General features: G+C 38.1%; 1 protein-coding gene across 1 annotated transcript in view; it reads right to left on the bottom strand.

Annotated features, from left to right (window-relative positions):
- man1a2 (mannosidase, alpha, class 1A, member 2) overlaps window positions 1–11,293 on the bottom strand; it is a 93,030-nt gene extending 81,737 nt beyond the window's left edge. The window contains exons 1-2 of the mRNA XM_058786583.1: window positions 10,312–11,293; window positions 8,205–8,675 (exon numbers count right to left, since the gene is read on the bottom strand). Of these exons, the coding sequence (XP_058642566.1) occupies window positions 8,205–8,515 (311 nt within the window). The 5' untranslated portion in view covers window positions 8,516–8,675; window positions 10,312–11,293. The remainder of the gene's footprint in view (window positions 1–8,204; window positions 8,676–10,311) is intronic.
- Between the last annotated feature and the right edge of the window lie 3,047 nt (window positions 11,294–14,340).

The raw sequence follows: 14,340 nt of genomic DNA, 5'->3' as shown, positions 1-14,340 counted from the left end.
CGGCCCGTCTTGCCTTTCAAGAGTTCAAAGACACAACGCTGTGTGGCGGTTTCTTACTGTATCACTCTCAGCCTGAAGCTGCTCTGGGGAATAACAGCCTCCTGGTATCAAATGATGCATACAGGTCTGACTACAGCCTTTAAGTGGACAGCACTTGAGTGAAGCGGAGCTTCTCTTTATTTCTTCCTACATTTTTCATGTGTCTTTTTTAAAAACAAATCCTCTTTCTGACTTTCCATGTCTTCCCTTCCAGTCTTATTTGATGTAAAGCTGCCTCATGAGGACAGACAGCTGTGTGCATTGGACTCTCAGTCATTTTTAATCACTTTAATGGAAAAACCAAACCGGAAGCAAAAAAAACTGAACCGTATTGGGTCAGACTGTCCGTACGGTATCTGTGACGGGCCAAACGACCCAACGGAATGGCCAGAGGTGTTGTTTCCAGACACTTTTTGTTACCTGATTGAGTCTCCAGGAAAGAGACTGCTTAGTACTAGCCTAAACGTGATGGCTTATGAAAGTAAACATTTGTTGTTTTGTTTTGCTTAATTTTAATAAAGTGATAAAGACTAGAGTAAAAGCCGGTCATACTTTTTTACTGATATATTAAAAAGAATTTTAACATTGACAAAACATAGGTAACAAAAGGTCTACTGAAGTGCCTTGAAATGCACAGCATTATGTGGTGTGTGCCATAGCCTAATCATTTTCACAAATACATGCTGTAAAATAAAAAGATAAAATAACATGAAAATATCTCTTACGAAAATTAACCATGGTTGCAACCAAAAAAACTAAACAAAACAAAAAAAACAATTAAACATGTTTTGCTACACTAACCATAGTATTTGTAGTAAAACTGTGGTTATAGGCTACAAATGGTAATAAAAACACCCCCAAAAAAACACGGTTAGCCTATTTTTACCATAGTAATACCATTGTTAATTTTCGTGAGTGATTGTGTATAATATGAAATAAATGTTTTAATAGATTATGACATTTACATCACAAAATATCAGGGAGTGACATTTATTTGATGTGAAGGAGGGTTACTGTAAAGCCCCACCAGAACGTGCAGGCGGGACAGGACTAATGACAGGTCATTGAAGGGTAGTCTAGCCTATCTGGAGTGCATATAAATATGAATATTAAGCTTGATACGTTTCATACATTGTATATCCATAACTGCTGTCGGAGTTCTGATGTTGTGTGCTACCCGCTCAGATTGTGCAACCTCCGTCAGTTTATTCAGCAGTATATAAATCTTCAGATCGTTTTTTTTTTTTTTAAACTTATTAGAGGTGCAGAACGCCACACAGGAACTTTTCGGCATTGCACCAAGCAAAAATCAATCGAAATCATAACAAAAAGTAAAGATCAAGCACCTAACAAGGTCTCCACACATTAATTTGAATGGTTTGTTTTCCCCCACGGCATAAACGGATATGACGTTTTTGTGGCCGTTCCCAGCAATTCCGACCAAGTCTATGTCAGCCATGATTTTTAACATCGCTATCTTGACTCATTTTATAAAGACATACGAGTTTAGACATTTTTACACATAATAGGATTAAAAGCTAACTTTTTTTTTTTTTTTTTTTACTTTAGAGATGATAACTGGATGCCACTTGAATTAAACGTGCAACACAGTGAGGTCATGTAACATTCTAGTGTTTGAAATATTTATTTTAGCATAGATGTAGACAGTATAGATTTACTTGTCCTGCCAACACTTTACCTTTAGCAATATATTGGCCTATTATTTTTTATATTTATAGAGAGAGATTATTTTATTTTACTTTACAGTTTTGTCACCAACATTCTTTTGTGTTCCACAGATTAATGAAAGTCAGGTTTGGAACAAGATGATAGTGAATAAATGACAATTTTCTTTTTTGCAATAATAGGAAAATCAAAGCATTATCATTTGTGACCCTGGACCACAAAACCAGTCTTAAGTCGCTGGGGTATATTTGTAGCAATAGCTAAAAATCATTAGGACATTAAGTAAAGGTCTTAATTTTTGATTTGTAATATGCATTGCTAAGAACTTAATTTGGGCAATTTTAAAGGTGATTTTCTCAATATTTTGATTTTTTTGCACCCTCAGATCCCAGATTCCCATCATAACAAACCATACATCAATGGAAAGCTCATTTAAATTCAGCTTTCAGAAAATGTACAAATCTCAATTTTGAAAAATTGACCTTTATGTTTTGTGGTCCATGGTCACATTTAATCATTTTCTAGATGATTTAAGTTTGCAAATGTTACAAAATGAACAAATGCTAGATGTACTGAGAACGCAGCAATAGTCTGGCAGGTTCTTCTAACTTATCTAAACTAAATACTCTCTTGATCCCAAGACTGTGTATTGCTACTGATGCTGATTATGACAATCATTTTTAGCCAATAATTTAGCTCTCAAAGATGATCTGCATTGTTTTTTGCTCAGTCACAACAGCTGCACCCTTCATTTGCATTTTTCCATTACCTCTAAATGCAATGAAACTAAATGTTTTCTGCAGTAGTAATTTCATTATCACTTTTTTTGAGCAGCACATTATGATGTAAACAAGTCTTTGTTTCCCTTCTCTTAAAGAAACCAGTAAAGTGTTTAAGCTCCGACATTACAAATGAATCTGCCTCCTGCTTAAGCTTCGGCAGGTGCAGGTACATTTTTCACTCGGATCAAATCTCTGACATGCCATCAAATGTAGCTCATCTAAAAAAAAAAGTATCAGCATAATTAAGGAACTAAAATTGAAAAATAAAGTGTCAGGTTTTGGAGAAAGGGTCTGGTTTAGCTCAAGCTGAGCACTTTCTCGCTTTCAGTGGTGCCTTGAGCTCTATGTCAGGTTGGCAGGTGTGTGCACTAACTCAATTAGCGCAAGTCACAGGGCATCTGTTACATCAGCCCACCACAGTGACACACTAACTCAGAGAACATAAGCCACGTCCACTAATCTTCCACAACTCGACAGGCCAACCGCATGGGGAACTTCACACTGATCAAGAGGGGATTCCTTGAGAGACCAAATTAAATGACAGACTCAAAACCGAAGCGCTTTCTGGAAGAAATATGTACCAACCGGCCAAGTTCAGTTTCAGTTTCCCTGAGGAGGAGGTTAAGTAAACTTGTCTTTTGCAGACGTACTTTGCAATTTCAATCCCGTCTGAATCAAATATGGCTGTGTTTTTTCTTGCACGAAGCTCTGTAAATATTACAGCGTTGTTTGGTTAACTTGCTCCATCCTATGAGAAATCTAATCCCATCTGGTTATGAATGCCTGTATAGAGTGGATATTTTCACAATGCTTCTCATTTCTTTAGAACCTTGTTGGATACCGTAGCTAAAGCTAATTTTCCACTGTGCACAAATCTGCCTGATGCCCCTTCATTATGGATTCAGACCTTTTGCCAGCTTTATGGGTAAAATAACAGTTGGTGGTTCATGCACTGCCTGCTGGCATCCCATCTGATGTCAAAAAAAAAGAAGAAAATGGCCACTGCACTGACAGGCAATATATTTAGAAATATAATTATAAATCAGCACATCAGAATGACTTCTGAAGGATTGTGAGACACTAAAGACTAGAGTAATGACTGCTGAATATTTTGAAAGCTTTGCCATCACAGGAATAAATTACTTTACTAAATATATTCAAATAGAATTTAAATTGTAATAATATTTCAGTTTTACTATTTTCAATGTATTTTTGATCAAATAAGTGCAGCCTTCTTGAGCATAACAGGCTTTCAATATTCTTTCAAAAGCATTAAAATATTTTAACTATTTCAAACATAATTATATATGCATACACAAGTGTTTATTTCAACGGGTTTCATCACACGCACAGGAAATTACTTTCTGTAACGCCCACATCCAAACAATAGACACCCAAAAAATAAACCAATTCCACCCCAAAAAGAAAATAAAGTCACAGATGTTAATAATTGTACTTTTCTAAACAAATGTTTGAGTTGCCCCAGTTTAAACAGCACCAAAGACAAAATAAATGCCAACTACCAAAGAATAACTGCCAGTCTGGTACTCATCACACTGGTGGACTGGTGAAAACCAACAATGAGCAGGCCCAGGTAAATAAGGGTATAGGCTGCCCTAGCATGGCGCACTGACAGGGATAACAGGACACAGGTTGGCGCAGATCACAGTGCCCCCGGGTGTAAGAGGCAGATCAGACAGAGAGCTTGTGTTTGGCTTCTGAGCTCATGGCCAGGATGAGCTCTTCGGGTCACGAGTGAAAGGAGATGGGCAGCAGGTTCAATAAGCATTATTCATAATTCATGTACAAACGTGACTCTGCTTTTTTGAATTTACCAAGACTGACTTACAGTTTAGCCAAATACAGATGGAGCATTACACAGATTTTCTGGAATGATGCAGTGACCAACTTGTAATGACCGTAAACAAACAGAACACACTGTTCTATTCATGAAACCAAGGGGATTTATCTGAAGATTCAGTTCAACTTATTTGCAAAGCACAATACATACTGTCACAAAGCAATGTTAAAACTGTCTCACAAACCCAAGTGAGAAAGCCAAAGGCAAGCAGCAATAGGGAAAGAAAAAAAAAAGAAGAAAAAAAGTCTAGTTAGGATGAGAACTAAACCTGGTCAAGAACCGAGAAACCGCATTTCAGACGTCATTGGTGCAAAAAAAGGTCCCATGTTATGTGCTAATACATCTTAATTTCATTTAAAAATCCAGCCACAGACTATTCATGGTAATATTGACCAATTAAACAACTGAGGTGCATATATCTCAGTCAAAAGCTGGTTATTGGTTTATTGACTCTTTGTGCAGTGTGGTTTCATGAAAAGTATTTATGCCCCTCAGTTGCTTAATTGGTGAATATTTTCATGAATATATTTTTGACAGACGTTTACACCAATCTACTTAAATGGCTATCCTTCTAAAGAATGTTGAGCCTACTGATGAATTGCAATATTAAAATCACAGAGATAAAAATTATTGGACATTTAGAAAGAATGTATCATTAATAAAATGTTTTTTTTTTTCCCCCATTCTACCACTGGTTTCAAACAGCGGACTTGAAATATTTTAAAATAAAACAGAACGAGCATTAAAATTAGCCTAACAACTAAAAATACAGATACAGACAATATATTTCTTATTTTAACTGACCCTCTCTTTTAATACAATTTTATGAGGGGGGTGTCTTCTAGGTTAAGGACTACTGCATTACGCTAATGCAAATTATTCCAATAGGACATCTGAGACAATATCTCATGACTGCAGTGTCAAACTGCCATTGTATGTGCCTGCGTGAAAGTCAAGCTAAATGGAAGGTTCATGATGATAACAGTACAGGGAATATGAACATGCTTGTATGCAAGCATGAATGCCCATTTATTACTATCATACTTGCCTGATGTGGAAAATGGAGCATGGAATATGACTATGCCATCCAAAGATTTGCTAAGCATGATAAATAAATGCAACTAAATCTGTAATGCAAGGCCCATATACAATGCAGAAAACACACAAAGCTAAATATATACTGTCATGATGAGATATGCCATATGTACACAGCATCACATTAAACAGCACAGCAATGACAGCTGAAGATGGATCACATGAGCACTGAAACACTTAGTGGCTGATCACGTGGTCTTGTGTATTTGACTCTCTGAGGTGCAAGTAAATGCTCAGAACCAACTAATTGAATGTTTAGAATAAACAATTAAATCAACAAAAACTGAAACAAAAAGATACTATTAATAAACTACAGTAAACAACAATTCATGCTGCATTGTTTGTGATTTAAATCAGAACAATCCACTGCACTCTCACTCATTTATGCAGTTTGTCTGACTGCACTTCAACTCTACCTTTGAGACAATGCTACCAATAAAACGAAAATATACACAAGTTAACATTTCATCAGCTCAGCGGGCTCATTTTCATGTGCTTAAGAGGCTGTGTTCAGTCTAGCCGGCACAATTTCAAGATGGTCTTCAGTCACACTAATGCCTAGTTGAGACAGAGTCAGCATTTGCCACACAAAATGTGCCACACATTTCCATAAGCAGTGAAAGCTTGGGTGCCCACAGAAAAAAAATAAAAAATAAATACTGTTTAGTTCAAATATTTCCAACAGTGCGAGACAAGGGATCATATTGTAATAATGTGAAAAATATTTCTATGATATTAAAGCTCTGAATGAATTTTTGTTACATGGAACAGAGAAGCTCTGACATTTTGAAAACTCATCTCATGTTGGACTGGGAAAAAGTAATGGGATTTTCAAGCAACCTAAGAATGCAAATTCATTATCAAAATACAAACTTTCTTTTTATGGAAGTTGCATTCAAACCTCACTTGGTTTAAAATCTTTTCCAAATATAAAAGGCTGCATGAATGGTTCTTGATTCTTAAGACGGGCAGAACAAGCCACAGCTCAAAGGCGAAGGCAGAAACAACACTTAGTGGCCCCTGTAACAACAAAGCAGCAGAAAACGCTTTTTCACTGAAGTTCACTTAAACTCTCAATGGATTGTGGTCCACTGCTGAAGAAAGAAACAGAGCTGTATGGCTACAACCGTCTCAGGCGTGAAAGAAAAGCCTTTAATAATCTTGGTAGTACTGCTAGGGGACAAAACAAGAAGATAAAAACATCAATCTCAGAATAAGAGAAAGTATAACGATCTGTTTTTTCTCAGAAACCTCTGAAGGGAGTGTCCGTTTATGTGTAGGAGTACTGAGGTTCTCTGCCTTGTGGTTAACATATACACACACATATACATATATATATATATATATATATATATATATCTATCTCCCAAAGATTTCAGGCTCTGAATCACTGTTCGCTGCCATGGATTGGTGCATGAAAAAGCTTTCAGAGGTCACAGGGCCATTAAGGATGGCACAGACGATCTGTGAACAGCCAGTTCACACCTACATGTGAGCTTGGCCTGAACAGCACATTTAAAACCTTCTTCTCCTTCCATGAAATAGCCATGAAACACCCAGTGGTGTGCAACTTCCCAATTACATGGTAAGATTAATAGCATTAAAAGAAAGACGACATTTCACAATCTTTCAATGACTTTATCCCCGCTGATGTCACATAGGGCACACAGGCTCTTGGATAATATTATCCAACAGCCATCAGTGATCATTTTAAGCATCATTTTTGCAACCCACATTCAGGTCGCACTCCATTTTGATTTGTTACACTCACTTTTTATGGTCCAATTAATTCCTGACAGATTAAAATCAAGACCTACAATTTTTTGGATTAAATATCCTCTAACACTAGAAAACATAAAAGTCTTGAAGGAAAATTGGTTACAAATAATTCATTTTGCCTTGAATGTTTTTGGGAAATAAAATCTTAACATGTCAGTTTTACGAGTATCATGCAGTTAAATTGTTTGTAAAACCATGATGAGCATTTAGTCCAGTATAGCAAAGCAGCACATTTTGTTTTTCAGATAAATCATCACACTAAAGATGATATACCACCTATTCCAAGGTTTCTCAAGTCTAGCACTCAAGGTCCATCTTCCTGCAGAGTTTATGCTGCGATCCATTTACCTCGGATGTTGAAGCTGGGAATGATGTCACACCAGAGTTGACAACGTTCCAGTACACAAGTCGGAAAACCAAGATGGACGTGTTCACTGATAGCAATACCAGTCGATAAAAACGCAGTATTTTGTAAAGATAGCACCAACGTATCATGTCCACAGGTTTAACAGTACTGTGTGCACTACTTAAGTGTATTTAGACACAGACAAACAGAAATGCAATATGTTACTACTGTTTCACTTCTGTTGATGCTCTGAGAAGCCATACTGGATTCTAAAGTCACGGTTGTTGCAGTTCCTCTGAGTTTGAGTCAGAATTCCAACTTGAGGGGGCATTTCAGTTAAAAGTTCCAACTGGGAACTTGGAATTTCCGACTTCCAAATATAAATGGAATGCACCATCAGCCCCAACCTTGATCAAACTCAACTGCCAGAAACTTTTGATTTAGCTTTCGATTTAGACTTTGATCAGCTCCAATCCTGACTAAAAACACCAGAAATAAGCTAAACTCTGCAGGAAAGTGGACCTCGAGGGCCAGGGTTGAGAACCCCTGACCTATAGAAACAAATATAAAAACACATGGTGTTGTTGAGGAGATGAAGCCATCTCTGAGCTCTCACCTGTGTCGATGCTCGTCGTGAGCTCCCACGCCATGTATGACCTGTCTGCTGCTGTGCCTCGCCTCCTTCTCCGACTCGATGTGCGGTATCAACACGTCCTCCAAACCAAAGTCAAAGCGCTTGTGTTTGGAATTGTCCGGGAGGAAGAAAAACGCTCCGAAGCACAAGGTGATGAAGGCACTGAGAATGAGGAGGAGGATGAACTTCTCTGAGAGCCGCAAGGTGGCTCTGTGATGGGGGAATGAGGAGGCACCTGGCGAGAGGGTAGGTATCCTACGTCCCGATAGTGGCAATAGAGCCGGCGTGGTCATATTTTGATGATGAACTGGAATATGGTGGGATAAGTGTCAAGGTTGTTTTTGTGCAAGCCACACTATTATCTCATTGCGGTAATGGGAGCTTTACTGCCGAACGTCTGCTTATCTCTTAGAAATGGAGTCGTCCTGTAGATCACAACTGATTCCACTTGCTCTGAAAATAAAGACATACTGACTATCATGAGGCATTCAACAGAAGCTTGCCATTAAAATGAACTTCAGTTTCCATGGCAATTATTTTAAGCAGCAGAAAGGACATGAGTCAAAATTTTACAATACAACAGGTAGCTCCAGCCCTCTAATATGATTATCTGGGTCCTGTAATCATTTTAGTAGTTATTAGAAGTAAACTGGTTTAATATTTCTGTAATATAATATATGCTTTTCAAGTGGTGTTGAAAACACCATAATTACGACTTCAAAGCAACAAATATAGACAATAAACGAGTTGCTAAGTTGAGAGATATTGGAAGGGGCATGTTCATTTGAAACATGGTGGAAGCACAAATATATATAGCCTGTATCCATGCATCAAGCACTCAACTTTCACGGTTTGCTTAACATTCAGTTGTGCTACCATGCATAAATAAGTGTAAGACGTAGTTATTTGGCGGTTTTGTTTCCAACTTAAATGTGCGACATGTAACAAAAACCAAAGCCAGATTTGGTGGTTCCCACGTGCACTTGAAGGCAGCAATAGATAATGCAAAAATAGTAAGAGTGCCATGCAACTACTAGTAAACTATTTTGACACCACCTTGCTCTGAATGGTGTTTCTCTCACTAGCAAGTCAAAAATAGAAAATGTAAAGCTGGAGTCCAGCAATTACAGTAGCTGTGTCTAAAATTGCATACTGTCTAGTAAGTGCTACAGTTGGTTTGAATGAAAATTCGCGAAAGTATGTTTTATATAGTATGAATATGGGTAGTATGAATGAAATCCAGACACATTACATCCTCAACATTGTCCCTGTAACCTACCAATGACAGTTGTGTCACATCATTGCCAATCACAACTCCTCTCCTGTGGCCTCATGGGATATTATAGTGTTTATCAGATTCACACAGGAAGTAATGTTGCTACTTTTCAATAAATAACCTTGAATTCAGGCATACTAGGGGGGTATCACTATAATACACTGATCCAATCTGACTTTTAGTCTGTGTTTTGCTTGATGACAGGCAAAATAAATATACTAACTAATTGGTCAAATTCTGTCTTAAACATAAGTTACTTAATGTTAACTCAATAGTGAACTATTAAAACAACACTCCTAGTCGTTCGGTTTTACAAAATATCAGCAATGCTGTGATTACCTGCAGTGCAGTTTAGCACTGGAGATTGTGTGATTAATTGTAGGGATTGAAAGAGGAATCTTAGCTTTTTTTTGTAGTACTACACCACCCATAAATAAATACATGGACTTTCAGTTTAGCCTTAAACATTTTAGAGAGAGAGGGTATTTATCATGAGGACGTTCAAGCATACATTGTGTCCCAAAACGTTTCAAATCTTGTTTATTTGAACGTTTTGTTTGGACTATCACGCTCCGGTTAAACACAGATAGATTGGAGTCAAATAAAATGCCATTATATCAAAGTATGTGAATTAACATGCACCAATACATACAGTTCGGCAAAGACTGTCTACGAGAGACACTTTTAGCGGTGAGCATGACAATGTGACACCTGTACAAGTGTTTGCTCTTGATTACAGCGCCTCATCAAGCGGTTCATGCTCAAAACACCGGTCGGTATCTTTAACACGATGAAACAAATGTGTGCACTTACCGTGAGGGTCTTCTTATCATTCCGATCCATGATCCTCGCTTTGATCCGAAAGCTTCTCCGTGTCAAGGCGGGTTGGGTCGAGTCGTTATCTTCACGATAAACGGCGAGTCCACCCTCACCGCCGTCAGGCGTATTATTTATCTTAGACTAGCAATACAATAATCTGCTATCGATAAGGGCAAAGCAGTTTGATAAGAAAAGGAAAAAACAACCTATCGCAACCTAAGTAAACATAAAGAAAACTGGACAGGCGGATAGTAAACACAATGATACAGCACTAGGTGTTTCGTTATGCTTGTTAACGATAAAAGTTCGCGTCACATTACGCGCTTTCCACGGTAAATATCGCGAAGCGCGCACGGTGTTTCAGCCCAGGCCTGATCCGCTTGATGCCGTGGCAGCGTCTCTGAACCGGAGAGCGATATCGAGAGCCGATACAATAATGAAAGTAAACACGGGTGTATCGCAGCCGCTGGCTGATCCTCTCTACATACTGTCCTATTTTAATGGAAGATCACGCCGGCCTGCGCTGGACGTGTGCTGCGCCGTTTTCCTCCAGTAAAGGCATTCAGCTGGCAGCCGTGTAGCGGACCGATCCCGTCCTGCCGCTGCTGCATCACCTTGTCGGTGCCTCGGGATCAATCGGCGCCATAGACCATAAATCCACAATTAATGCCTGAAAGCTGCCAAGTTCACGTTCATGTCTGTGCTTCTATACACTGAAGCATTTGCGATTACCACCACCGCTTTCCTTACGTCTTGGTTTCTCCTTTATTTCTGTAGCCGTGTGCGCCGCCAGGCTCCAATATCCAGGATGTTGTTACTGCAACAGCTACTCCTCCTCTCAGTCCTCCAACATCCAGTCAGCTGCCGTTTGGTAAAGCCAGGGAGCGTCGCTCAAGTACGAGTCTCGATAGGCAACGCAAAATCAATGGCGGTCAATTATGGACAGTAGAGAGAAGAAAAAAAAAAACATTTATAGTTGTTCTTAATATGGACTTGTCGCACCTTTTCCACCTTTTTGAGTCTTCTTTATCGTTGTTTTTCTGTGTTTCTGTATGTTTGTGTTTTCTCAATTTTTTGCTCAGTTTGTCGTTTTAAAACATTTAAATAGGCATTTGCTTAGTTGTTGTTTAGATAGCTGAACTGTTACAATAGTGAACTGGCCATTAGAAAATTCTCATTACTTGAAATGAAACGAACATTAAATGAGATAAAATAAAAATGTTCGTTAAGTTTAAGCTGATGTATTAAAATAAATCTAAAACTTTATAAAAAACTATATAAACTTGTTTAAAAAACAAAACTGATCAAATATGACAAAACATAATACAAATAAAATAAATGACAAAACACAAAATTACTAAAACGTTAATTAAAATGAAAACATATCAAATAAAACTGAATTTAAAATAAAAACTATAGTATATCAATGATACCAAAATAACACTGGTTCACAGTAACATAGTTTTTGCAAAGAAAAATGCAAAGAAAAAATTTAAAAGGTCAAGATGATTAGTTGCAACTGTATTTTAATTGTTTAATGTTAAAATAATAACAAAAAGGTTTCATGTTTATTCATGTTATATTTATCTATAATGACTGGCTGGTTTTACACATTACTAAATGTCAAAATGATCAAGTTGTTTTACAACATTCATTAATGAGGCATTTTTAATTGCAACTGAATATATGTTCAATTTAAAGCAATCTTAAGGATGATTTACATATAATCAAATATATATGTTAAAAGATGAAACAATCTTAGGGACGATTTACATTTAATCAAATATACATTAAACTTCAGAGGATGCCGTCTTGGGGTTGAATATAAAATAGTTTGCACCTTCATATATCATAGATCCATCAAAGGACATTTTCACATTCTGCTGAGCAGCCGAAAAAAATGAGGCCATTTATATCTGTCTGTGACTTAGTCCTTGAGGTGCCATAAGTGTAGTTGTTTTCTCTTGATTTAAGGATGATTTACCAGAATAACCTACAGTGAGTGTCAGTGCTGTTGAAGGTTGTGGAGAAGAAATCTTGTATGTGTGAGTCAGTGAAGAAAGCAGTGGCCAAGGGAGTGGATCTGCTGTCAGTCAGTTTAAGAGGCACGCATTTGACACCCTGACAGAAGTCACTGTCAGAAAGAAGGAGTTTCGCTCTGCTGAGTTTCTCAGTTTTCTGTGAGAATATGACACGGATCACTGGCCAAAAGAAGAATCGCCTTAAACCTCAGACCATATACAACAAAAAAGACCAGATTAAGAGAAAATAATTCACCACAAACCTCTGTGAAGGCAAAACGAGGACGAAGATACAGGAAAATGGAAAGGGAACTGTTATCTGTTACTATAAGAGCAGTAGAGGTGAGACCATTCTCCAGTGGGCCTGTATAATGAGTCAGGATGTGATCTGAGACTTTGAACAGAGGAATGGTGAACGATGACAGTTTAAACTCAGCAAGCAAATGAATGGGATACAGCTTCAACCTTGAGAAGTCCAGGCAAGGGCGAGTTGATTGGCTTTGCAGGACAAAAGTGTCTGTCAATTGCATATCCTGTCACCAATAAACGTAGATAAGGGTGACTGTATCTGACATTCCAGTTAATGAGGCGACACAGCACTCCCCCATAATGCCAAAGAAAAGAGCGAGAAACCATCTCAGTTACAGAAGTACCCATGGAGAAATCTAGTTTACACTAATTAAACAATAGTCTAAAACTTACATTAAACAGTATAATAACATCTGAGCCTTATAAAGCCAATACAATTAGGTTAAGGCAGAACATTTCAAATGTTTGCCTTTGACTTGAGTGAAACAATTAAGCTGCACACATAATCAAAAGTGCAGCTGTTCTGAAAATATTCACAACAGCAGCACAAATGTATCTAATTGTTTTTATACAACGGTTCATTAAACAATGGGATAATATTACTTACCTGTTGAACACAATAATGCCAGCCACCACTGTTTCCAATGAAAACAGCTGTAAACCAAACCAAAACAGAACCAACTGCCGTGCGTTTCCGAGAATGAATCCTTGAGTAAATGAATCAATGAATAATTTATAAAAACAGTCACTTGTCGCCACCTACTGGTGTATCCTGCAGAAATAGTTACTGTAAACAACTACAGTCAAAGGTTGCACCCGAAATCACCCACTGTAAGCTGGTTCACTACTTGTAATGTCATGTAGCTTTTAAGTTGCTAAGCTTTCTGATAAAATCAAAAAGAGCAGCGGTGACAACACGCTTCTGTGCGCGTTTTTTCCCGTGAGTCAATACTGTATGTGTGTCCCTTTGTAAAGGAGACAGAGCGGGAGAAATAGAGTATGAGCTTTCCGTACATAATAAAACGTAATTTTGTGTCAAAAATTGAAATAATTAGTCATTTCTATCTTGTTGTCTACTATATTTATTTTCCTGTTCAGTGTCTTTATGGCAGTGGCGGCTGCTGGTCTTTCAAAGAGGGGAAGCTCATTTTCGGCCTACATCATAAAAATTGTCCATTTATTTATACGTAAATTCTGCCCTATGTTCCTTTTCAAGAAAATGCTCTGTGACCCTGTCGTACCAACTAGGTGTCTTTTCCAGTGACGCTAGCCTAGCCCACTGTATGAATGAATGAATGAATGAGGCATTTATATAGCGCTTTTAATGTGTATTGCAATACACCCAAAGCGCTTTACAATCATGTGGGGGGTCTCTCCTCAACCACCACCAGTGTGCAGCATCCACTTGGATGATGCGACGGCAGCCACAGGACAACGGCGCCAGTGCGCTCACCACACACCAGCTACAGGTGGAGAGGAGAGAGAGATAGAGCCAATCAAGTGGATGGGGATTATTGGGAAGCCATGATAGACAAGGGCCAGGGGAAGGAATTTGGCCAGGACACCGGGGTTACACCCCTACTCTTTACGATGAGTGTCAAGGGATTTTTAATGACCACAGAGAGTTAGGACCTCGGTTTAACGTCTCATCCAAAAGACGGTGCTTTTTTACAGTATAGTGTCCCCATCACTA

This window comes from Onychostoma macrolepis, chromosome 09 (assembly GCF_012432095.1).
Source record: "Onychostoma macrolepis isolate SWU-2019 chromosome 09, ASM1243209v1, whole genome shotgun sequence".
In the NCBI taxonomy this organism is placed as follows: domain Eukaryota; kingdom Metazoa; phylum Chordata; class Actinopteri; order Cypriniformes; family Cyprinidae; genus Onychostoma; species Onychostoma macrolepis.
This window is presented reverse-complemented; position numbering and strand designations above follow the sequence as displayed.